Source organism: Equus caballus, chromosome 18, assembly GCF_041296265.1.
Source record: "Equus caballus isolate H_3958 breed thoroughbred chromosome 18, TB-T2T, whole genome shotgun sequence".
Classification (NCBI taxonomy): domain Eukaryota; kingdom Metazoa; phylum Chordata; class Mammalia; order Perissodactyla; family Equidae; genus Equus; species Equus caballus.
The window spans coordinates 72,096,871-72,123,650 of NC_091701.1; the positions used below are offsets into that span (position 1 = coordinate 72,096,871).

General features: G+C 37.6%; 1 protein-coding gene across 3 annotated transcripts in view; it reads right to left on the minus strand.

Annotated features, from left to right (window-relative positions):
- DNAH7 (dynein axonemal heavy chain 7) overlaps nucleotides 1–26,780 on the minus strand; it is a 235,426-nt gene that overhangs the window by 62,000 nt on the left and 146,646 nt on the right. For all 3 annotated transcript variants that reach the window (XM_070242074.1, XM_023622248.2, XM_023622249.2), the window contains 6 exons: nucleotides 26,190–26,520; nucleotides 23,861–24,207; nucleotides 21,770–21,950; nucleotides 18,480–18,665; nucleotides 12,348–12,511; nucleotides 5,386–5,540 (listed from right to left, as the gene is read on the minus strand). In XM_070242074.1, coding sequence (XP_070098175.1) covers nucleotides 5,386–5,540; nucleotides 12,348–12,511; nucleotides 18,480–18,665; nucleotides 21,770–21,950; nucleotides 23,861–24,207; nucleotides 26,190–26,520 — 1,364 coding nt within the window. The remainder of the gene's footprint in view (nucleotides 1–5,385; nucleotides 5,541–12,347; nucleotides 12,512–18,479; nucleotides 18,666–21,769; nucleotides 21,951–23,860; nucleotides 24,208–26,189; nucleotides 26,521–26,780) is intronic.

The following is a 26,780-nucleotide window of genomic DNA, read 5'->3' on the forward strand; positions in this document are numbered from 1 at the left end:
ACTTTTACATTTAGTCTTCCTACAGTGAAAAAGCAATGTCTTAAGTCTTCTTTTGTTTTTCTGTGAAGTTTTGTCATTTTTGCACTGTGCATTATTAAAGACGTCCTAAGTTTTTTGTTTCACTTTGTTTTGTTTTGTTTCCATTTACCAGTTGACTAGAATTATGACCCATTTATTTTCTTCTCAGGAGTTATTGATTTCTTTTAAATATTCTTTTTGGAATATATCTACTCCATCGAGTTCTTTTATTCTAATAGCTTTTCAGCTAATCCTCTTTGGTTTTCTAGATGAAATATATTGTCTATGAGTATGATAATATTCTTTCCTCTTTCCACATGTTATAGCACCCTCATTGTTTCCTGTTTTATTGCATTGAAAAGAACTCTCCTAATAATGCTAAACAATAACAGTGATAACATATCAATGTCTCATTTTTACTTTTACATGATCAGATTTTTAAAATCTATTAATTTGCTTTAGTTATGAACTGAAATTCTGTTTATGAAATATAACACAAGTTTTGCATAATAGCCTCAACTTTTATTACCAACAATTTTTTCACAAAGTATAATATTTAAATTATTTTTCACTAAAAAATAATATTATACAATTTCATTCCCTACTCCCCATAAATTGTTTCCTAGTTTGAAACAGAATTGAGTGTCTATATTAATACTTATAAGTGTCTTTTTTCAAAGCTAAAATATACATTATAAAACTTAAATATTGCAGACTTGATTCTTTTCCTCAAAAGTGAAAATTTATTTCATCACTAATAGAATCAAGCCATAAGCCTGTTAGGAAAGATTTCTATAGCATCCTGATCTCAAAGAAATATGTTCCCAACATTGAATACTTACTACTATTATAAGCCTCAGTGGAAAATCAAAAGTATTCCAAACTTAAAAAAATGAAAAAAATAACAAAAATGCAAAGGTACATGAATTACCCAGAACGATATCCTTAATTTAACTATTTTGACTCCTTTAACTTTTAACTAAATCAAAATACGTTTCATGTTAAAACATAGGAGCCAGGGGCCAGCCCCGCGGCCGAGTGGTTAAGTTTGCATGCTCTGCTTTGGCGGCCCAGGGTTTCGCTGGTTCGGATCCCGGGAATGGACATGGCACCGCTCATCAAGCTATAGTGAGGCAGCATCCCACATGCCACAACTAGAAGGACCCACAACTAAAATATACAACTATGTACTGGGGGACTTTGGGGAGAAGAAGAAAAAATAAAAATAAAATATCTTAAAAAAAAATACAGGAGCCAATTCATGAGACAAGCTTCTCTTCATATTTCCATCATCAAAGTTAACAATATTCTGGTTTATATAAAAGCCTCCTTTCTCACTCCCAAGCACCAGCCCATCACAGTATTTGCAAAGCTTTGGGAAACCAAGACTGAGAATCCAAACACTGACTGCTGGCATCTTTGAGTAGGCAGACCTTCTCACTCAAAACACTACTCCGTAGCAACAGAAATACAAAGAGAACCAAGTACTCTTTTCACATTTCTTTTGCACTTAGGACATTAATTGATATCAGATTTTTTATTATAAATTGCCTACATTATTGTATGTGAGACTTCAAATTCATAGGAAAAAAATCTTCTGGGTATTATGTTGCACTATGGAGCATATCATATTCAAAGTAGATTTTACAAACCATCACTGAGCACCGACTGGGTACTCCTAAAGAGTCTGGAGGTGAGAAACACACAGTCATGTACACGAGAACAAGGGCAACACCAGACATCTGTGAACGCTCCAGAATTGGCACTTCATTGGACAGGTCAAGAGAAATAACACAGAAAAAGAGGTGTCTGAGCTCTATCTTAAAGGATAAAATTTAAAGGAATTCACCAAGTGGATGGAAAAGCACAGATGAAAGCTAAGAGATATGACACATCACTGTGTTGTTACACGTCCTGGCTGCTCCCTTGTACCCAGTACTCCGATTTTCTAACCCTCATCACACATGTAACCGCTCTCTCCCTCTACTTCAATAAGCTCACAGACAGCAGAGACCAAGTCTGTCTTGTTCATGCTGTGCTTTCAGTGCCACGTGGTGGTTGCAAAATAAATATTTGTTGGGTGAACGAATGAACCAACAAATGAGCAAATGTAAGGAACATTAAACCGGAAGTAGTTTTGCATCCCTGGTATGTTATACGCAAGAGGGAGGGAAAGTAAAGTACTGGGAGATAAGATAAAAGTAAAGGAGGCTCAGATAAGATAGATTTTGCTCTCAATGCAAAGATTTTATTTTCATAGTTACCGGAAAGCTATTAAAAGATCTTCTCTACAAGTTGATTTCTTTTTCAAAAATTTAAAATTTCATCTTATTTTATTTTTCCAGCTTTATTGAGTTGGGAACAAATTGACTTAGCAGTATTTTTATGATTACTATCCTAGGCACACCTCAGTCACTCGTGTAACTAATACAGACGTATCTTTGTTTGCTAGAACATTGGCTTTCAAACTCTTTTAAAAAGCAGGACACTTTTTTCAAAGAGGATTTTATCTTAAAACTCAATATAAACAAAAAAAAAGGGAGGCCTGCTCTGGCGGGAGCAGAGGCCAGTGGGTGAAGAAGGCAAAGACCTCTGCCTTCTCGACCACGGCTGCCTGTGAGGGATGACAGATCAAAAGCCACTGTCCTTGAACAGGTCAATAACTAAAGGTAACTTCTTAAATGGAAGAGTCTTTAACTGCTTCTGTTTTAAAACTGTAACAGTAACCGATACTTATACTTGAAGGTTCAATATAAAAATAGTTATAAAATCTGTCATCTGTTTCTCTTTCTATAATAGATTTAAAACTTTTCACTTCTCTCTGATGATTCATGTTAGCAAGCATTGTAAATAATCATTATCCATTTTAAAAGTATTCATTCCAGCGGGCTGGCCCTGTGGCCGAGTGGTTAAGTTTGCGCACTCTGCTTCGGCGGCCCAGGGTTTCGCCAGTTCAAATTCTGGGTGCAGACACGGCACTGCTCATCAAGCCACGCTGAGGCAGCATCCCACATGCCACAACTAGAAGGACCCATAACTAAAAATACACAACTATGTACCGGGGGGCTTTGGGGAGAAGAAGGAAAAATAAAATCTTTAAAAAAAAAATGTATTCATTCCAAAACATAGGTTAAAGCCACCGTGAGTGACACAGAAGGCACTGGACTAAGGCACCAGACCTGGGGACAGGTTGCAGCACTCCCCTTGACTAGGCATACAGTCTTGGTAACTAACATTCTCCCACACCTCACTTACCGGTTAACCAAATGAAGTGGTTGGAATTACTACTACTGGATTTCAGAATTCTGTGGCCACAACTCCAAGTAAGAAATATATTTTGAATCTTGGTCCTGTACACACATTGCATATAGAACTTTAAAATTTCATGAAATATTGCTTACCTTTACTCCATGCTATGCAGCCTAAGAGGTTCCATTCTTTTCTATTGCATTTCATTTAAAAATGCTGGTCATGACCCACTAAGTTGGTTTTCTCTCCCACAGTTGGGACTCACAGTTTGAAAAACACTATACAGATTGTCTCTATGGCCGTTTCCTCTCCAAAATGATGCAATACGGACATCAAGATACATGCCTGAGATCACAGAAATCTTCAGAATGTCAAGCACACGGTAGATGCTCGATTATCATTTAATTGTTTTTTACTGTGTCAAGGAAATTACTTGAACATGTAAGTCTAATTAAGTAATTTTAAATCAAGTATTTGAGGTGTTAATTTCTTCAGGAAATCTTCCTATTCCTCTGAATTCTCATAGTTCATCATCTGTGCCTTTCTTATTATACTAATGTAATTAAATATAATGCTAATACAATTAAAGGATAATACACATAGTAAATCTCCGACCAAAAAACAACACATATTGAGCTTATCAGACACTGCTGTAAGTACCCAAAGTACAGTAACTCATTTCTTCCTCATACTATATGATCAAAGTACAGATAGGGAGACTGAGCCTCAGAAAGGTCACTGAACCAAGCACTGAGTAACAGAGGCAGGCACTCTGATTGCAGAGCCATGCACCTACCCATAACAGAACAGCGGCCCCAATAAGGGTTAGTGAGCTATGTCCATTTTCTGTTTTTATTACAGTTAGTTACCCATATTGTCTGATCCCATCTATTAAACAAGCAAGACATCTGATAGTGGAGATCATATTCCCCCTTTTCCTGGAACTCCTCCATCACCCATACTGTACTCTAAGAATGAAATACCCCTTGTCTGTGTGTCTGTGTGTCCATATACATAAACACAAGATTTTGTAGGTAGACTTAGATTTTTTCATTTCATGCTTGACAGAACCTAAAATTGTAATATTTTAAAGACTAACTCGTTATTAATATGCAAAAATAAAATGTCTGTAAGACGACCTTGTATATTCTTTATGATTTTTCCACGTAGTACTAGCTCTAACAGCAACTGGGATTTACTATACTTGTCCTGGGACTAAATATGTTGTAGTTTCATAATGTTTACATTTATTTGGTCAAGTAAACAGTCAAAATTTCATAGGTAACATGGATTTAAAACGTGACTAATAACCCCAATTTACTCAAATCATAAGTATTTTGTTCTGTGTTTTGACAAATGTGACATGTGCATAGAGCTTTATTAAAAAGTCCTTGTCATAGGGGCTGGCCCCGTGGCCGAGTGGTTAAGTTCGCGCGCTCCGCTGCAGGCGGCCCAGTGTTTCGTTGGTTCGAATCCTGGGCGCGGACATGGCACTGCTCATCAAACCACGCTGAGGCAGCATCCCACATGCCACAACTAGAAGGACCCACAACGAAGAATATACAACCATGTACGGGGGCGCTTTGGGGAGAAAAAGGAAAAAGAATAAAATCTTTAAAAAAAAAAAAAAAAAAAGTCCTTGTCATATTTCTAGTCTCTCCATTGTAAATGGCAGATCATAGTCAGCCATGTAAAATGTGTACTTACCTCTCTGCCACTTTTGTACGGTAAGTCAAGAAAAGAATACATGGATAATTGGACTAATGTCACGTTAAAATACTTTTGGCATATCAAGCAGCCCTTGTAATTGCAAAAGTGGAGTCATAATGAGAACTAAAGAATTGCAAACATCAGACAAAAATTAAAACAGCTAAATTAAAGGAAGCATCATAAATGAATCTTGAGACATAAAAAAAGTCCTAACTTGCTGGAACTATACTCTCTAAAGTTCTCACGTGATTAATTATCAATAAATAATAAAAAACGTTAACAAAGTCATAATTTAAGATGAGTCTGACACAACTATCTTTTTAAAAAAGAAACAACCTACATTGTTTTGGGTTAATTGTGCCCTCTCCAGGCATTTCCATAATGTACACTTGTTATTCAACTACATACCAGGGGTACCAAACTGGATGCAATTTTCCAGAGTTCTGGCATAGTCAGGATCACTTAATTTAATTAGATGGAGACTATTGGCTTTTTCCATATTCTTGACCCATTTATTAGCCTGGCCTTGAGGATCTATCATCAGAGGCCACCTTCTTGCATTCCTGAAAGGGAGAAGAAAGAAGATGCTGGTCAAACTATGATTTGTCTCTGTGCGATTTAAGCATGCACACATCACTTTCTTACAGTTTATGCTTTATAGTAATATTTTACTCTTTAATTTATTACAAGAAACTATATTCTTGAAGCAGAGACATTTAGATTGAGCAGGCTACTAGAACGGCAGTTACAAAAATCATGTGGAAACAACACAACCTCTTTTACTCCTTTTGGGAAATTACCATTCTCGAAATGTTAAATTTGATTTTTAAAAATATTTGCTGCTCTTGCTAACTGGGTGACAATGACAACACCAAGAGTACTAGAAATCAGGAAATGCAAGTTCTACACTGGGCCTGGCCATTGATTGCTCATGTGACCTTGGGCAAGTCACTTCACTTGCTCAGCTTCCATCTCCTGTCATTTGTACAACAGGGAAAGAGAAAGGATTGAGACATCAGATCTCTCTTTGAAATATGGACCATTAAAGATATAATGGTCTAAAAATAAGGTGAAAAGCATAATTTTCTATCATCTAACCTTCATAATAGCCATGGAACCTTAAGTGTTCACATAATCGTTGACCTAGTATTTGCTTCAAACGCTTGTATATTTAATGCCATATATGTACATATTTGTCATATATGTCGTATATTTGCTTAGCAACTGTGAGCTTATTACAGACAGAAATATATTTTCTGGAAGTCAGGGCTTTTGCACTATAGAAGAGCTCACATTTATTGCTTTATTCTCACTCATCTCCCTTTTATGATAAGAACGAGAACAGTGAACCATGAGGCACCCAGTTTCTTTTCCAGCGTGTTGTGGGGTCACAAAATGTCAACCAGTATCTGCCATCACCATATGGTATCCAACCATATAGCTTTCTACCTTGTGTGACATGTAATCAGCATTAAGGTTATTGTTCTTTTTCTTCCTCTTCGAAGCTTCAGGAAATACAAGCCATGATTCTGGAAAATTTTCTAAAGATACTGTCCCACTCTTCAAAAGTGAGCACAGCAAATTCACATGGAACATCAGAAGAGAAGGAGGAGAAAATAAAAGGTTACTGGGGTAAAAAAAAAAAAGAAGTGGGACTGGAACAGGATAATATACTTAATCAACCTCATTATAACACGAATTTAGCATTTCATTGGATAATTTGTCCCCTCACATGGAAGTAATCATATTTTTTAGCATGTAAGTTAGAGTTGGATACAAAACTTATAGTTTATATGGTAAAGAAGATAGTCTTGTCCTCCAGTATCAGCATTATATAATGGATTAATTGGCTTGGGCTGCTGTAATAAAATACCACAGACTGTCTTAAACAACAGAAATTTGTTTTCTCACAGTTCTGGAGGCAGGAAGTCCAAGATCAGAGTGCTAGCAGATTTAGTTTCTCCAGAGGCCTCTTGCCTTGGCTTGCAGACAACACAGCCTTCTTGCTGTGTCCTCATTGACCTTTCCCCTGTCTGCATATCCCTGGTATCTCTTCCTCTTCTTATAAGGACACCAGTTCTAATAGTTTAGGGCTCCATGCTATGACCTCATTTAACCTTAATTGCCTCCATAAAGGCCCCATCTCCAAATACAGTTACATCGGGAGTTATGCCTTCAACATATGAATGGGGGGAACAACTCAGTTCACTATATTCAGGAAGAAATGAGGCCAAAAGAATACTGTAATATCTTAGATACAATCAACTAATAAAAAGAGAATCACAACCATAAGAAACTAAAGGGAGTGAGGAGGGAAATTAGAAAAGAATAAAACTTATAAGTAGGTAAAAGTTTCATTCTGTCACATTTTAGAAATATTTTTAGGTTCGGAGGATTACGTGTGAGTGTTAGACAGCGTTTATGCTTCCCTACAGAAATTGGATGACTCACGCTTCCTTCTGTTGCTCCCACATGTTTTAGCCACAATATCCATGTTCATGCTGTTTTTTTGTCCAAAATGCACTTCTTCCCCATCCTTTCACGTTCAAGTCCTACTCGTGTTTCAAGGTCTGCTTGAATGCTATGAAGTCCACAAAGCCTGTCTTGATCTCTTCTCTCTGTGAACTTCTTTAGCCATTCATCCATATTACATTTATGGTACTTTCATATAATCAGAATATTCTATATGATAATATTCTATTATTGATTCTATAATTTCTTAACTGCATCACTCAACTAAATAGCATATTCTTTGAGGGGAGAATGCTCATTCTTCTTTATCCTTTTTTCCTAGATCAAATAAAGTTTGCACATGATAATCTATTGAAATAGAAACAGCAAAAAACATCTGACAAACCCCATGCAAGCTAACTCATTCTGAAAATTGACATTTTCTAAGAGATCAACCCTGCATGGAGAAGGAAGGAACACCATCTCAAAACCAGAGGAAAGGACTTCTGGTGCTGACCAAGCTGGGCTACACCCAGTACAGCCAATCTCTTCCACTGATTACAATGAAAAATTCTGGATAAAATACAAAAAGCAACTACTTGCAGATTCTAAAAGTAAATAATAACAAGTGAATGGGAAAGAAGTTAAAATCTGAAGAATGACCAATAAGGGGGTGGTGAGTTTCTTGGGTGTTTTTGGTTTTTTTTCCTCTAATCTTGTAGCTTTGATCTGAGAACAGGCCTACTGGAGAATTGTGCAGCAAGCACAGGGATCAGAAACTCTCACTAGAGAACTGAGAATATGACCATGTGTGAGCCAGAGAGAGTGGGGGAAAGTGCATGTTTCGTTTTTCTCTTTTTTCTCTCCTGTCCCCGCCCTCAGGTCAACCCCAGCAGAAGAAGTATATTCCCATGGGAGAAGCCGTGGGGATGAGTCACCTAAGAGAGCAGACTGGAAGAGGGGCCTCTGTTGTGCGTAGAGAGTAAGGGCATCTTTGTCTGCTCAGGCTGTTGTAACAAATGACCATGGCCTGTGGGGCTTAGACAACAAACATTTGTTTCTCACAGTTCTGGAGGCTGGGAAGGATAATGTTTTCAAACAAATTGTGCTAGAACAAATGGATATTCACATTCTCTGTCTCTCTCTCCATATATTTTTTTATATGTGTGTAAATATATTTATTTACACACACACAATATATGTAAATAGATATATACTTACACACACACAGAGATGCTATTCTATACCCAGTTAAGAACTGTATCAGGGGGCCAGCCCCAAGGCTGAGTGGTTAAGTTTGCACGCTCTGCTTTGGCGGCCCAGGGTTTGGATCCTGGGCATGGACATGGCACCGCTCATTAGGCCACGTTGAGGCGGCATCACATACTAGAAGGACCCACAACTAAAATATACAACTATGTACTGGGGGAATTTGGGGAGAAAAAAAAAGAAGAAGAAGATTGGCAACAGTTGTTAGCTCAGGTGCCAATCTTTAAAAAAAAAGGAACTGTATCAAACTTATTTTCCCCAAACAACACCCTCAATATAACACTCAATATAACATTTTTTGATTCAAAAACAGGACAAAGTTGCGACTTTAGTTTAAAATATTTGCTTTTAAAGATTAGGGCTTCCATACAATATCATGTCAGATTAATAAAATTTCAAAGGAGATATTCTTCAGGGTAGGTAGAAAAGAATGTACTGGTTTTTAAAAATATATATAACAGCAATTATTGTGGAGAGTTATGTTCGACACACATGGGTTTAAATAGCTTCACTCTTTGGATGAACATTATTCCTGAATTTGAAACAAACGAGCACTGTATTTACTGTTTACTTCCTCTTCACCACTGTTTTGCATTATTTTTTGACAAGACAACGTTTTTCTCTACACTATCTTCTCTGCTACTTCCTCCACCAAACATTCTTGAATCCAGAAATGCTTTCAAACCAGTGATTCTCAAATGGAAGTTGAATTTTTATAGCACTCGGCATTCCAAGTTTTAATAGTGTTTGTTCTCTTGTTAGTCTTTTGTTAGCTCTTTGTTCTTTTTGTTAGCTCTCTTGTTTGTCTAGAGACAATTGTTACTTGGTTTTGGCTCTTTCGGGTTTGTGAAAAATGCAGACATGCCACAGTGATAATACATGTTCACAGCAGTCTGCATGGAAGGACAGAATTTGAATATAACAGTGGTGCTTGTCAAAGAGTTTTGCTATTTTCCTCCTTACACACATAAAAATAGATAAAAACAGAGAAGGAAAGATAGGTGTTCCTGTCAGTTACTATTGCTGCTGAAATAAACCTAATTTATCTGACTCCTACAGAAATGAAAACTTAAAGACATTTTTAAAAGGCAGAGTTATATTAGATACAGGTCTGATCTGCTTACCAAGTTGTTAAAGAATCCTCATACCTTCCCCGTAAAATGTTCAGCTGCAATCCAACTACATTAAATGTCATCACTCGCCCTGAAATTCTGAATAGCCAAGGACCTGCAGCTGTCAATAGCTCCAGAAGTTACTTACATTCTTACTTATCCAAACCGTACAGATTGCTCCAGTTTCCTTAAATAATCGACTTCTCACTGAGCTGAGACAGTATGTGAAAAGCACTTAGCACAGGATCAGGTCCTCAGTAAGTGCTCGGTATGAGTATTCTCATTATCAAGCAAGTGTCTCTGAGGAATGGAGGAACGCGCCATGCAAGTAAACACTTATCCGATACTTCAAAATGATCACCTTAAACCTACTTACTGAAACCTCTCAGTAAAAGATTAACGAAACACATCAACAAAATGAGACAAGAATGAAAATGTTAATATTTCCTTCTTAGTAAAGTTGCTACCATAACTGCTTGCTAATATTCGAACATTTTTATAAACAAAGAGCAAAAATATAGGAGTTATGGCTCATTAATACCATTTTCTACCTGTAATCTCTCTGGAAATGTGAGTTTGTTGTCTTAAAAAATACTCACTGAAAGGTTTGGAATCTTTAAAGCAGAAATATTCATCAACAGTTCTGTTGTTATTGAGATATGACTGGACCCAAAAGAAAGCGCACATTTATTTGCTAGAAAATAAGAAGCAATTTAGCTTCCAATGAATACAATGGTTATAGATGTTCTGTAGGTGGAACAAAGGTATATAAATTCAAATCAAAACAGTAAAGACATAACTACCACTATGTGGGACATGACAAACTATATTTGCAAGGGCTTGGGAAGAGCAAAGTATTTTTTCTGAGAGGGAAACAATCGCAACAACAATAACGAAAACAGCAAAACTCTGACTATTCTTAGGTTGAAGTTAATTGGTCCACCTGGGCCAAAGTCACTGTCAACGATGGACTTCTAAACTTGCGGAAACCTCCCATATGTGTCAATGTCCACGGTGTGTTCTCACACTGAACACCAGCACAGACTATGTGCCATCGCCTTGTTAACTCAGTCAACAACGAACCAGCTGCCATTCTGGGCTTGTTAAAAGGCACTTAAAAATCTGTTTTAGCTGCAAACCAATGCACATATTTATCATTTATCTAGATTCTACCATTTTTCTTCTGGATTAAATTAGGTTATCAGTGCAGAGTACTCAGTTAATTTTAGTTTCCTAAAGTTTTGTAATCTTTTCTTCAAATCAACAAAATAATTAAATTTAAGTTTAGTTCCTGAAAAAGTTTGCCTAAGTACAATTTACTTGGCTGAAAAATGAGAACTACATGACACAGCTTTTCTTTTTGCCTTAGTTATCTGAAAGCATTGAACTTAATTCAGGGCCCAGCTGTAAGGATTAGCTTGTCTCAAGTACCTAGCAGTAGCTAGTAGTAACAACTTCTTTACTTCCCCTAGGTGGTCTCATCAGATTTTATCTTGTTTTGTATTATATTCAAATTGTACATACGTCAAATCTCTGTGGAATAATTTACCAAATAGATGCTAAAGAAATCTGTCAGGATCATTTGTTGAGCAGTAAAGAAATGTGTTTACCAGAGTTTTAATTTGTGGAATAATTTTCATAAATATTGCACACAAAAATTTAATAACAACTAGTCTTCATATGTAGTGGTTAATTCTATTTTAATAATTCACATGCCTCAATCATTTTAAATTAAGTACTATCATATTGATTGCTTTTTCAGTAGTAAAGCAACAACTAATCAAAACAGTCATGTAACACAGAATTGAACATTTCCTACTGATGGTTTACCTACACTATTCCCAAGATGCTAAAACCTCCAAGAAGACTGGCCCAGGGACAAAAGGCCTGTAGTACTGTGAACTTGGAAATCACACAATTGATGATGGTCCTCACACTGGGACAGGCTGAAGTCCTTGGTTTCTGGGAGGTAAGACCTGGAGGAAAGGCAAGGCTGGAGGGGCCTCCCATATTCTCCCAGCCCAGTCTCCATGGGACTTATCTACTAACCAGGAAATTCCAGGAAAAGCAACCATTTGTCTTGAAAGCCCCAATCAGCCCAGGGCCCAGAAATGTATCGTTTAAGCTGGTCCCACACCCAGCAGGGACTAAGAGAATTTGGAACATCCAAACCCATCACCACCAACAACCCACTGCTACACCTTTCACTAACCTGCAATCCCAAAGCCCTGTATCTTATGGGAATAAAAATTTTGGACTTCACTTACTTATGGGAGGGTTTTGTTCTATTTGCTAAAAATTGACTAAAAATTAGGCAAATGTCATCTGGGTTTTGTTTGTTTACTACAGTCTCCAATACTCAACTATTCCAATATTAATATGAGAAGAAAGTGATTATCCATATTTAATTTAGCTAATTAAGTAAAATTTTGTTTTCAATACTATAACAGTTTACTAGCTATAACTGCTAAAAAGGTGCACAGATACATAACTCTACTGATTAACAGAGGTCATTTGTGAGAAAAATATTTTCCTTACATTATGATGATCCCATTATCAATGGAAAATGAGTCGGAAGGTAATCCAGCAATATTCCAGGCTCGAATTGTCACTGCTTCTCCCAGGATCCCCATAAGGGAATAATCATCAGAACAGGGGATATCTCTTCCTTTGCACAAATTTGTCCATTCCTTGGTTTGGTTCTTTAAGACATACACAGAAAGATATAAAAATGAGGCTGGAGATCACCAAATGAAAACTTTGTAAACTCCTTGATTATACTTTATTCATTGAGTCAACAAATCATTGCTGAAACTCTACCTCAAAAATGATTTATAGTTATCAGATTTTTTCAAATAAAATTATAATTTAGAAGGTCCACTATGTATTCAACTGAAAATTAATTATAGCCAATGCTAAGATAAAGTTTAGACAAATCACTTAACAAGTGAAGTCAGAATTTTGTGCCTGGAAAAAATAATTGCCAATTACTTGACGTAGAAGTTGGAAACCACCATGTTTTTCTTTAAATTACAAATATTCAGCAAGCCTAACACAATGTTATGGTATAAAAGTAAATCTAATTTGCACTGGGAGGGCCACAGAAAACATTTGTTTCTGGCTCTCACATGCCCTGGGGGAGGGACGATGGCGGGGCTATTAGGCACCAAGGATTGGGGCACATATTAGAGTTTGGGATATTCCATCTGGGGCACAGTTTGCTAAGATGCTTCAAGCCCAAGTTGACACTCAGAAAGTCAGAAGCCAAGGTCCAATTTGAAGTTACAGATAAAGAGTTCAGAAATAGTCAAACACAAGACAGAAGAGAAAATAGGTTAGGAAGAGACATGGGGAAGGCAGATATACATGGTGTTGGTACCAGCCCATGGGCAGAGGAGGATGCTGTGTGTGCAAAGTGGTGCAGGCGGAGAGGGCACAGTGGGCACTACTGTCTCCCTCAGGCTCCTGTTGAGTAGGTTCGACCAACATTGCCTTAGGTTTGCACACGAAAGGCCATGACACTTTGGGGAGAGTTGATGACTTTCATGACCTTGATTAGCCAGTTATTTTGTAGAATGCCCCACAATTGGGTCTGTATGATGTTCCCTCCTGATTCAGTTGAGGTTATGCAACTTTGGCAGGAATATCATAGAAATGATGTTGTGTTTTCATTGCATTCCATCAATGGTACATGATTTCAAATTGTTCATTTATTGATGATATTGATTTTAATCACTTGATTAAGGTGTCTTCCAGGCTTCTGTGTCATAATTCTGTGATCTTAGGTGTGATTAAAGCTTCTGTGGATGGTGGGACACAACACAAAGACACTCAGAAGAAAGGGAGAACTCTTTGTTACTTATAGCTCCAAATAAGAGAAAGCTGCCATACAGGAGGTTGCACACAGAAATGGAGTAACAGCAAGGTGTAACTGTGGGAGGCGGTTTATAGATGGTAAGCACGGTGGGGTGGGGTGAGCTAGGCTTCATGGGCTTCCTGGGGACTCAGTATTTTGAATAATTCCACAGGCATGAGGAAGAAAGGACCTTCCCTTCTGGGTGTTAGGTGTTGGGGGCCTCTGGAAGTTGGGTACATGCCTACTGTACCCCAGGAGTATTGGAGCCTCATAAGGAAAATGCTTGGGGTGAGGGCTTAGCAAACTGCCCATGAAAGGGAATTCAAAGTTTTTAATCGTGATTCAAAACTGAGAGAAGATAGCACTTGTGAAATATTGTATTACAGCTTCTCCACTGCTAAGTTGCTCTTTTCCCCTTTCCCTTTGAAATTTGTCAGCATTTTGTGGGAAGATACTTTGTAACTATGTAAATATTCTGGGTTTTGTCAGGCACTCATTTTTGAAATTTATTAATTTATGTCTGTATAGATTTATCTTTTCTATTTTTTGTCTCTCTTTTTATTGAGGTATAATTGACATATAACACCATATTAGTTTCGGGTATACAACAGAATGATTCAATATTTGTAAGTATTGTGAAATGATCACATAATAAGTCTAGTTAACATCCATCACCATATATAGTTACAGAATTTTTTTTCCTTTCCTTTTTCATTTTCTCCTGATGAGAACTTTTAAGATCTACTCTTAGCAACTTTCAAATATACAATACAGTATTATTAACCATAGTCACCATGCTGTACATTACATCCATGACTTATTTATTTTATAATTGGAAGTTTGTACCCTTTGACTCCCTTCACCCATTTTGCCCGCATCTTTTCCTATTTTATTCAATGAGTTATAATAACGTTACCATCATTATTTATTGCTGATTTGGCCAGTGGGAGTACCTTTAAATTAAATTCTATGTCCTTTTGACATGTCCCTACCATTCTTTGGGCATTTCCATACTCTTGCTCAAAAAACATATTTCAGGCTTATCTTATAGTCAAGTCCGCACTGACCAAGGATAATCTTCCTATTTTAAGTTCAGCTGATTAGCAACCTTAACTGCATCTGCTGAGTCCGTTTGCCATGTGATGTAACATATCCACAGGTATAACACTAGAGGGCCAACACTGGGGTCAAATCCTTGCCGCTCACGGTACTTAATAACTATCACCTGGCTTTCCTGTTTGGTTTGGGTTGGTTGCTGACACCACGAACAGGTGTGTCTATGTAGGGAGGAGGAGCTGAGAGGATTTCCATTTTGGATTCTGCCTCCTAAGTATGCAGTTCCTACTGGCATGTTTTGATTTCTTTATTGTTAGGCTTTATTGTTTTTATTCTTTATTGTTGGGTTGCAGATTTTTGGGGAGGTCTGCAGGTTTTCTCAGATATGGCTTGATGCTGGAGTAGGCATGACAGCCAATGATATGCAGAAGAAGTAGAGAACATGAGAGCAATAGCTGCTGTGGAATGCTGTTTATAGTTGACAGTATGTTATCACAGAGAACTCTGGATTAAAAATTTAAGTGGCTCAACACAACTAGAAGGACGTGCAACTAGGAATATACAACTATGTACTGGGGAGATTTGGGGAGATAAAGCAGAAAAAAAAAAGATTAGCAACAGTTGTTAGCTCAGGTGCCAATCTTTAAGAAAAAATTTAAGTGGCTCAATTATACATCTGTAAGGGTGTGGCAACAGCAGAGAATAACTGAAATGAATATGAGGGACTCTGAACAACCATCTCAAAATATAAGCCAAAGGCCTTGGCTGGTAATCAGTGGTAAGAGAGATGGTGGAAATGGAAAACTGACCATTAAGGGTGTCATCTTGGTGAAAAAAATTCCATCACCACCAAAACGGTTTTGACTTTGATTATTGGCAGGGAAAGGTCAGTTAGAAAATTCACATTAATTCAACTCCAGGGCTTGTATGTCCTCACAGCACTCTAAGATTCTGTTTCAGAGACTGACATGGACATTGCAGTTGAAGTACTGTGGGCCCAGCTATCCCAGGAGAATTGGACTTTTCTGTGTTTCACTTATAAAGAGTACCAGAAACTCTACAAAGGGGTCGATGAATAATTGACAACTACTCTGATTCAAGTTTGGAGGGAGGTGTTCCAGCTATTTATTGAGGGCTCTTGTTATCCTGGGACTTTGATGCTAGAAAAGAACCAAGATTTTATCTTAGTTGGGTTTCCCAGAAGCACACTCTGAGATGAAGATTTATGTGAAGTGATTTATTAAGGAAGGGATGCAGGGGAAGCAGGAGAAGGATAGGGAAGAAGCCAATAAAAGGTGAGAGGGGGCTGACTCCACGGCCTAGTGGTTGGGTTTGGAGCACTCTGCTTCAGCAACCCAGGTTTGCAGGTTTGGATCCCAGGCATGGACCTACACCACTTGTTAGCCATGCGTGATGGCAACCCACATACAAAATAGAGGAAGACTGGCACAGACGTTAGCTCAAGGCAAATCTTGCGCAAGTGAAAACATGAAGATTGGCAATAGATGTTAGCTCAGGCCAAATCTTCCTCAGCAAGGTGAGGGATCTGCCAAATTTCTGCAGCAGTGGCTTCAGCTTGATCCTACAGAAAGTGTAAGTTATTCCCTGGAGTTGTCCCAACCAGAAGGAAGGGCGATGGACTCTCATGCCCCAACTTCTGTCAGTCATTCATTAGGTCTGAGCCAGAGGGAAGTAAATTGCCCAGCAATTCTAGCTCTCCAAGCATTGGGCAAAGTGGGTTCTAAGAACCCAAGGGAAGTCTGCCAAAAAAAGAGACACAGGTGCTGGTTGTTGGATGTGAAAACACAGGAAGCCAGGAAGGGATCCAGGCAGAGCACTGACTTTGTCACTATAACCCTTGTGCTTAGAACTGAATGGGAAGCTTTTGATGGGATGTGAACTGCCAGCTGCCCTAAGAGGAGAGGAAAAAAACAAAAGAGAGATTATGGAGTATGACTCAGAGAACGAATTCATGGGAAGGAACAGCGACATTCAAGACTTGTTAAGAAAAGTCACAGCCTAGGTTGCTATAGTGAAGCAAAGAAGGGACAAAACTGCCTTCAAGCCTTCGTGGAGATGAGATGGGATGGGATGGCTACTTGAACCAGGGTTGGGGACAGTGGATTAAGTTCACAGAAAGAACTATGAGCTTTGGTTGTATCTTGTGTCTACCTTGAGTGTCACTTGGCTTTTGTCATTAAATTCTGAGGTCTTAGTTCTGGACCTCAACACTCCCTTGAAGCATTTGTGTGGTGGTCTGACTGGCAGCCCCCATTCTGGTAGAAGTGAGTGACTGCTGTGTCAGCAAGACGCAGTGCCTTGAAACGAGTCTGTCAGAGGGCTGGGTTGGGAGGAATGGTACTGGCTCATACACTTTCAGCATGGCCCTGGAACACTAAACAGGAGCCGGTGCAGACACCCAGGGGTATGCTGGGGGCCAAGAGAGAAGGGTAAAGGTGGCTGCAACTACTCCTTCCACTGTTCCAAGTTGATACAGGAGAGTAGAAAGAGCGCTAAATTAGGATTCGGGTGACTACAAGTCTCATTCCTGCTCTGTCATTAACCAGTTGTGTGGCCTGAGCAATTCTCTGAATCTTTATAAGTCTCAGTGTCTGAAATTGTCGAGGAAACAAGGCTATTACTAGGTAAATAGTGTCATCTTAAATGTTAACTATTTGAACTATAAGATGTTAACACCATAACCATAGACAGTCATTCAAAGATACGAGTGAAAAGGCAAAGCTAAAAAGAATATGAAGGTCATGCACCAGGACAAGGGCTACCAGAACCCAGAAGACTAAAGACAGAAGTACCACTTATGTGAGGATTTTAAACCAGTTTGGTTAAAAACAAACAAATCAAAACAGTAGCCCTCAAGAATCAACCCTGCTTAAGAGAAAGCCCCAACATTAAGTGAAGCTCACTTAAGACCACGTGCAAGCAAATGCTTTGTAAAATGACAAAGGTGAGTTGTTTCGTTTTTCTCTCCTTGCTTGACACAAAAACGTATTGCCAAATGTTTGAATTTGTCTCTTCTCTGTACCTTCCTTTTCTTTTTCTTTTAGTTCTTTTACTTTTTCTAAATCTCTCCTCCTGCTTTGACAGGGCCACGTCCTGGGTGGGATGCCAGTTTAATTTTCCTAAAGAGAGCTGAAGAATACACTGGGTCCCATTCAGGAAGGGACTGAAAAGCGGAAGAAAAATGAGGAGAAGAAATAGGATTAGGAGTTGGGTCAGGGAGAAGAAGACAAGCAGAGACCATCAAAGGGGAGGGAACTCGAAGCAGGGGACCCGGCATTGGTTTTCTAAGGAAGAAGCAGCGCCCCACTTGGGTTCCAGGCCGTCTCACCTCTTCCTTCTGTAAAGTTGCAGTCTCTTAAGTTATTTGGAAATGATTTATTACTGAGACTCATAGGGAGGAACTGATTAACCCTCCACCGCCACCCCTCCCGGGCCCCAAATCCTGATATCTTTATACTTGCTTAGGAACTGAAATGTTATCATTAGGCCCTGCCATCTCATTACATTTTAAAGTAGATCTTTTTGTTTCTAAAACAATTCGTTTTAGAAGAGTATTTGATATAGCATCTTCTGGCTACCAATCTAATTTAAAGAAAAAATAAAATACACAACTGAAAATCACTTAAAAACATTTTGCTCCTCGTACTTACCAACCAACCAACCAAGATCCCTAAGATTAATGTTGGCTGTAATGAGAGGGTCTGGAAGAGATCTTAGAAATCGATTAGTATTCCTACCTGTCGATAGTTCGACGTAAAGGCTCCCAGGTAGGCGACAACTCCAGAGGAAATGAGGATGTCACCTGTCAGGTTGATGTACAGCTGCCCCAACTCCAGGGCGGATTGGCTCCACCGCGTTTTCTCACCCCCAAGGCCTCCAATCAACTGCTCAGCTCGCTCCAACTTTTTGCTGCACAAGTCAACCTCAAAACAGAAGTGAGCATCATCAATGTCCGCAAGGAGAATGACTTAAAAATCCTGCAAGATTTTACCGCCAGAGATAAATTATTTTTTTTAATTACAAACCCACGCCTGGAATTCTCTTTTAACTCTCTAAAAGAAAAATGTGAGAGATCTTACTTTAAATACTGGAAAGTCCATGACCTTTAAGAATTTTTTTTTCAGAATAAAGTGTGTACTTTAACACAATTTATGAAATTCATAATGGATATTTATCATATAACGCAAAGAACAGCTCTATTTAAGGAAATGACCTATAATATGAGATACTGAAAGTTAATTAAGTAATAAAGCACATTCTCTTGCAAATATAGATGTTTTCCCTCTATTCAAATAATCTAAATGCATTTTATTTTAAATATTCTATGAACATTTTTCTCCTCATTTAACTTCTGGTTGATTTAATGATAATTTTAAAAGTTAAATGTTTAAAAGTTTTAATAATTTATGCTTAGCTACAAAGCACAATTTTCAAGTTGTTAGATTGCGTCAACTGACTCAGATACTTGCAATTAACCTTAAATTAGGACATCAGTCAATAGCTGAGAGCCTTCTTTGTGCCTAAGACTGTCAACCAAATCTGATTACATGTAATTAAGCAATGTGATTTAAAAAAAGAAAAAGGCTAATTATGAAGGTGACAAACCCGGGGAAAAGCCATTTCAACCATGCACTAGAAATACTTCAGGAGAATATCTGAATTATTTTTATTTAATTTTGAGTGACTTAGCATCATTATTTTTAGAAGAAAACAAAATTAAGGGTTAGCTTAAGGTTCAAAATGAAATAATTTACATGAAAAGAGGAAATAAATAATTGATAAAAGCAGAGACATTTAGATTACTTTGGAATAACAGTTTGTCTTATACTTTTTCCTAATGCTATTAATATTTATATTAAATAAACACTTTTAGATTAAAAGATATAAAATACTATATGAGTTTATCGAAAGATAGGTTTAAAAAAGCAAAAGGTGGGGCCGGCCCTGGGGCCTAGTGGTTAAATTTGACTTGATCTGCTTTGTTGGCCTGGGTTTGGTTCCTGGACATGCACCTACACCACCCTTCAGTGGCCATGCTGTGGTGGTAACCCACGTACAAAATAGAGGAAGATTGGCACAGATGTTAGCTCAGGGCAAATCTTCCTCAGCAAAAAAAAAAAAGAAAGAAAGAAAGAAAAGAAAAGAAAGCAAAAGGTATGTAATTGGTAATACTTTTGATACTTCCTAAATTTAAACCTTTTCTTTTTTAACTTTACCCCTTTTAATATCTTCTGTATTCCTAGCTTCTCTCTTCATCCATTCTTCTTTTAACAATGTTTACAATAAACTGAATCAGGTCTTAGACTATAATAAAGTTACCATCAGAAACTACTAAGTAAAAACACTTTAGCTAAAATTTCTCCTCCAAAAGCAGATTTTTAGTACATATACATGCATACATTCATTTTATATTACCGTAATCTTCCAACATTTTCTTATAAAAAGTAAATAAAAATTTCAAACATACAGCAGAGTTGAAAAATGTTTACAGTGAGCAACCAGATACCTATTAGTTATATTATTTAAACTAAAACTGACCACTTGGAACTCATGCCCAATAATAGGTCACAGTTCTAAAGATTAGCACAATATCGTATATTTGTTACAAATATAGAACTTGTGTACTTGTCTTAGAGAAAGAGGCAGTCTGGGCCGTGGGAAAGAGCATAGCTATTAGGGTCAGATTGCCTGGGTTCAGACTTAGCCTTTAATGCTTAGAAGCTGGGTTGACCACAGGCAAGTTGCTTAACCTTTCTGTGCTTTAGTTTCCATAAATTGGTCCAAAAAGATTACCTCCCTCAGAGGCTGTTGTGAGAATAAATGAAATAATACACACTGCTTGCAGAACAATGGTGCCTTGCACTTAATAAGCACTCAATAAATATTAACTGTTATAAAATATTTTCACATTTTTTTTCCTGGAGCATAATCAGACTTTAGCAATTAATTTTTGCAAATGGTGTCTCTACAGAAGTTAGAGGAATGTTTCTCATCTTACAAACATTTTCAGTGGACACAGTATGGTTCTGGGCATTGAGTTCTCTTTTTTTCTTTTTAAAGATTTTATTTTTTCCTTTTCCTCCCCAAAGCCCCCTGGTACATAGTTGTATATTCTTAGTTGTGGGTCCTTCTAGTTGTGGGATGTGGGATGCCGCCTCAGAATGGCCTGATGAGCAGTGATATGTCCGCGCCCAGGATCCGAACCAGTGAAACCCTGGGCCGCTGAAGCAGAGTGTGTGAACTTAACCACTCAGCCACACGGCTGGCCCCTGGGCATTGAGTTTTAATTTCAGCTCTGCCATGAACGGTTTATAACCTAAGTCACTTACCACTCTGGTTCTCCATCTCCTTATCTATAACATGAAGAGTGATTTAAATAGTCTAGCTCAAAATTCTAGTAATCTAAGGCAGAGATGACTGGCAATTTTTTTGAAAGGACCAGAAAGTAAATATTTTAGGCTTGTGAGCCAAGAGGCATAATCGAGGACACTAGGTAGGTACTTACATAATGTCAAAGAGCCAATTGACATTATATAAGTCAATGACATTATATGTAAGTCTTTAACAATGTCAAAACCATTGTTAGCTTGTGGACTGTATGAAAACAGGCAACAGTGGGTTTGGCCGGTGGGCCATAGCTTGCCAGACCCTGAACAGGAAGAAAACAGGATTGCTGTGTTATGTGCTGGTGTGCATATCATTCTTTTTTTTTTTTCCACAGGGAAAATTCATGCTGAGCTAACATCTATTGACAATCTTCATCTTTTTTCTTCTTCTCTTCCCCAAAGCCCCAGGACATGGTTGCATATCTGATAGTTGTAGGTTCTTCTAGTTCTTCTACGTGAGCCACTGCCACAGCATGGCAACTGACAGGTGGTGTGGGTCCACGACCGGGAGGTGAACCTGGGTTGCTGAAGCAGTGAGAGCGCTCAATTTTAACCACTAGGCCACCAGGGCTGGCTCACAAACATTATTCTTGTTGATGATAATTGAGGACTTGACCATATTTGTCTGTTTTGCCCCATACCTGGTTTTCCAAGTCAGCCTTCTTTTGTTTGTTGAGTTCGAGCGTGTCCTGGAGCCTGGCCAGCTTGTCCTGAACCTCCCGCAGGGCTGCCTGCTTCTTCCTAAGCCCATCCATGGCAATTTTGAGCTCCCCTTCAGCTGAAGCCAGTTTTATCTTTTTGGGAGCCACTATTTTTGCCACTCTGCAAAAAGTAAAATTGGAAAGGGAAATATACATTTAACATTCTGGCGCACTTTCTATCACTGAATTTACTTTTCTAATATCCTTACTATCACTCAACACACATTTTTATACAAAATCTATACTGATTTCCATATTCTATATTTCACCTAAGAATCAGTCAAACCTGATCCCAGCACATAAGAAATGACTATTAAAATACATACTAAATTTGCATAATGTTTTCAAATAAGAAATAATAAGATAATAATAAGAAAAATTATTTCAATAATTTTTCTACCTAAAATAAAATATTCAATTGTTAGCCAGTGTAAATTTTGGTGATTTTGCAAAAGGAGAATAGCATATTCATGGAGAATATTACAATGTTTATAGAAACTAGCCAAATTCATTAAGGCTTAATTCTGATGAGGAGAAAGGAAGGTATTTAATCTACATCATTTTGCTTTTTAAAAAACCTTTCAGAATATACCCTTAACTAAAACCAGCTATCTTACAAATACGTATTTTGGTAATAAAAGGGACATAGAGGCAAAAGAATGGATCTAAATTCTCTTCTCTTTATCTGGAAAACGAAGTCAGTCAAGTACTCGTTCCAAACAAATGATAAAATATGAAATTAAAATTTATCAATAGCATAATATATAATGGGCAAAAAAATATATAGTGTGTAATACATATGTACAATGATCCAAATTGTGTATGAGTTTGAATGACATCCTGCTTTTTGAAGAAACGACCAATATTTTTTACTCTGGTATATCATATAAATGGTTCTCATACAATCACCAAAGAAAGGCTCCTTGTCTCACAAGGAATACTATTATACCAGCGGTTTTCAAAATGCGGTCTGGGACACGGCCCCTCCTCTTCAAGGAGTCCATGAGGTCCTCCCTTGTCCAGCTAAACCTCACTGAGAGGCTGTATTTCCTTCATACACTTGTGGGGATCAGAATTGACCACCTCAAAATATGTCTCTTTGGCTTGATTATTTTTAAGAAAAAAAGACTCTGAAAAAAACTTTGACCTGCCCCCCTAACTGCCTAAAAGAATTTAAGATAAAAGGCCTGTCCCCAGGACAGGCCATCACCAGAAATAACCCTGGGTATCATAGACTGTGAGGGTCCTGGCTCGGCCCATTCTTATCTACCAAACATCTGCTTTTCCATCTCCATGTGAATTGCCTTCCTCCCCTTTGAAGCCCCAAAACACTACCCCCAGCACCCTCCTCTGTCTTTAGCAAAGATGGTACTTAAGGGAGCAGCCTCTGCCATTTTGGCGAGTGGCTCAGCTTTCCTGGGTCTCTCCCATGGATACACGTTATAAAGCTTTGTTTGATTTTCTTCTGTTGTTCTGTCTCATGTCAGTTTAATTCATAGCCCAGCCAAAAGGACCCCAAGGGTAGAGGATTCGTCTTTTTCCCCTACACACTTCAGTCAAAGCAATCTATTGCAACAGATTGAACGAAGAAGCAGATTTGAGAGTCCAGCTGTCTCTCATTAAACTGCATATTAAAGAGATTTGCAAAAATATAAAATATCACCACTCTTCGCACAACTTGTTTCGAAAGTGTGGGTTTTCTAAAAATAAAATGTTATTTATGCCATTTTTTGTTGCTATTTTAAAATGAATTAAATATTTCTCAGTTTTAATTTCTAATATGGTAGATAAACAAAAGTTTTGGGGGTCTTCAACAATTTTTAGGAGTGTAAAGGGTTCCCAAGTCCAAAAAGTATTATATTATTTAATTGGTATATTCTTGCCTCCAGTAAATACGTAAACACGTAGCAAGAATTAGACATAATTTTCTGAGGAGCCTCTCACCTATGTAGCTTTTAAGTTTCATATTGCCTAACTGACCAAACCTGAAAATAAAACCTATCAGTTAGTTTTCTCTCTGTCAGTCCTTACCTATCATACGAATCCATTGCTATGACCCATTTGCACAGACCTTCAGCTGCTGTGGAAGCATTTCTAATCTTTTCTGGAACAAAATCTGGATTTGGAATATAATTTTTTCTTATGATATTCATATAAGCTGGAGGAATACTGTCCTTGTCATACTCATGAAGTGACTGTAGAAACCTAATGTCACCAAGAAGTCTCTTAGCTGGACCCCAGAAATCCTCTATTTTTTTGCCTGAACCTGTGGGGTCTGGTATTTTGTCTGCTTTGATGCCTTTCAAGATGCATATGGCTTCCATGACGAGCTTGACGCCAGCGGGAGGACTCTTCATGGATTTTACCACAGTAATGTCCTTAAAACAACAACAAGCTCATTACTAAAAAAAGAATTGTTTGTTTATATATAACTTGTCACTGGTTGCTAATTTCAAACTAAGCCATAAGCTATAGAAACTCCCTCTGTCCAGTGGGTGGAAAGAGTGACAGTGATCCTACTGCATCAAGAAGCATTGAGAAGTTTGTCCCAAAGGAAAAATTTAAAACAAAAAAGAATTATAGAAAGATACCCTATGTGAGATTACTTATGACATGAAGTGTACTTCAAAAATACATAAAGGAGAGATTTGGGTGTCACAAAGTCAGAGTTTTGCAGCTTCTTAAAAACTATAAAAATAATAAGATGCCAACATTAGAAAAATCCAGAGAAATTATACATATGAAGGTCTCCTATAATCCTATGATATAGTGTAAACTTTTTCATTTACATTCTTCCATATATTTTTCTATGTGTATATCCTGCAAACCAGTGTATATGCCATATTTTAACCAATAGAATCACAGTATACATAACATATATGCTGTTCTAAAACCTGTCCTATTTCAATAACAATATATAGTAAATATCCTTTCCATGCTAGAAAACATTTACAAACATAAACATTTACAGTCTTCTGATGTATAGATAGGAGTCATAATTCTAATACCCTATCTATGCTTTTTCTCTATTTTTTGCTATTGCGATTGCCATGTTGAATTAAAGACTTTATGCCTTTTATTTTGAAAGCTTTTGACACATATTGACAAGTCACTCTTTAGAAAGTATACAAGGGTACTTGCTTTGCTACATACACCCTTAGCAACACTGGTGGGCATTCTGATAGGCAAAAGAAATTTTATGTTAATCTGCATTTTTTTAAATACAAGTGGGGTAGGATATATTTTCATGTTTATTGACTATTTGTATTTCTTCTCTTGTAAATTACTTCTTTATATCATTTACTATCTTATCTTAGAGCTACTTTTTTTTCTTAGTAAGAAAAGCTCTTTCTGTAAGAGCTGTTTACATAAGGCATATTAATTAATATTAATATTAATCTTTTGTTTCCCATGTATTTCAAATATTTTTCCTCAGTGTTTCTAAACTTCTATCCATAGTGCTTACATCAAACAAAATGTGTTGGGTTTTAGGTACCAAAATTTACTACTTTTTAAAATATTTTATTAATTATGAAAAATACAAAAGAGTGTCAGAGTATATACATTACAAACAATATTGCTTGGTATTTTTTTGTTTTTGTGATTTTTCTCATACCAAAGAAATCCTAGGTCCTAGGCAATGCCAAGATCATAAACATCTGACTTACATTTTCTATTACTTTGCAGTAATATAACTATTTATTTTTAAATTTCAATCTGAAATCTATTTTTGAGTAAGGTGTGAAGAAAGCATCTAACACTCTCTCCCCACCCCACTCAAAGGTTTAGCCAAGATTCTCAACTCTGTTTTTAAAAATTCACCTTTATCTCTCTTAATTGAAATGTTCCCCTTTCACATATTAATTTCTAATACTACATTTCACCAAATCTAAGACATGCTATTATAAACATAACATTGTAAGCCATATTATTATTTTATATATCACCAAAAAAAAAAAACAGACCCACATTGACACAATACTTGATCACATTTACTGTAAGGTGTATCCCAATTACAAACGTGTCTAAATATAAAAAGAGGTGCACCTTACAATCAAAATGTACACGTGTCTTACGCCTCTGTCCATTATTGTAGTGCAAAGCTGTTAAGCAAAGCTCTTGAAATAAAAAGAGTAATAGGTTATAACGTCTGGCAGCTTTCTTCTTTTTTAAAAATTGTCTTAGTCGTGCACACGCATTTCTTCTTTCAGGTGAATTAGGGAATCTTTCTGCCAGTCTGAAATGATTCCCATCGTATTCAAAGTGGAGACTAATTTGGAGAGGTTTCAGCCTGCAGTGATAAGCGCTTTCCGGAGCTGCGATGACACCTCTCCCGGCACGAGTGGGCCGGCGCTCTTACCTGTGCGGTGAGAGTGTCCAGGGCGGTGAGCGCGGACTCTAATATCGGCAAGGCCCCCGCCAGGTCAGCGTCACATTCGTCTTTGATGGCTTTGGCAGCCATCGCTTGCTCATTTGCTATTGTTTCATCAGCCTTCACTATTTTTTCAGTTTTGGCAACTTCTACAGACTCCTTCTCGATGATCACCATCATCTCATCGACCTCTTTGCTGGCAACTTTTAACTGAGGGTGCAGAGCCTCCAGCTCTACTTGCATCGTGGCGACCTGAGATGCAGCAGAATCCAGTTTATCCAAACCCACTTCGTACCTCTTCTTCATTTTCATTACTTCACTGAAAGCAAAGAGATAAAACAAGGTTGGTCGTCAGGCTCCATATCCTACTTCAAAGAAAAAAAGGAAGTGTTCTTGAGCTTTTGAGGCTTTTTTAAGGTACAACTAAAGAAGTGGTCTGAAAGAGTTTCACATACATTAACAATTTGTTAAAAAATATAAACTGTAGAAAATCGGATGTGCTCCATTAAGAGCAGACACTATGTCTTGCTCCTCTCTGTATTTCCAGTACCTAGCACAATATCTAGGCATACAATATAT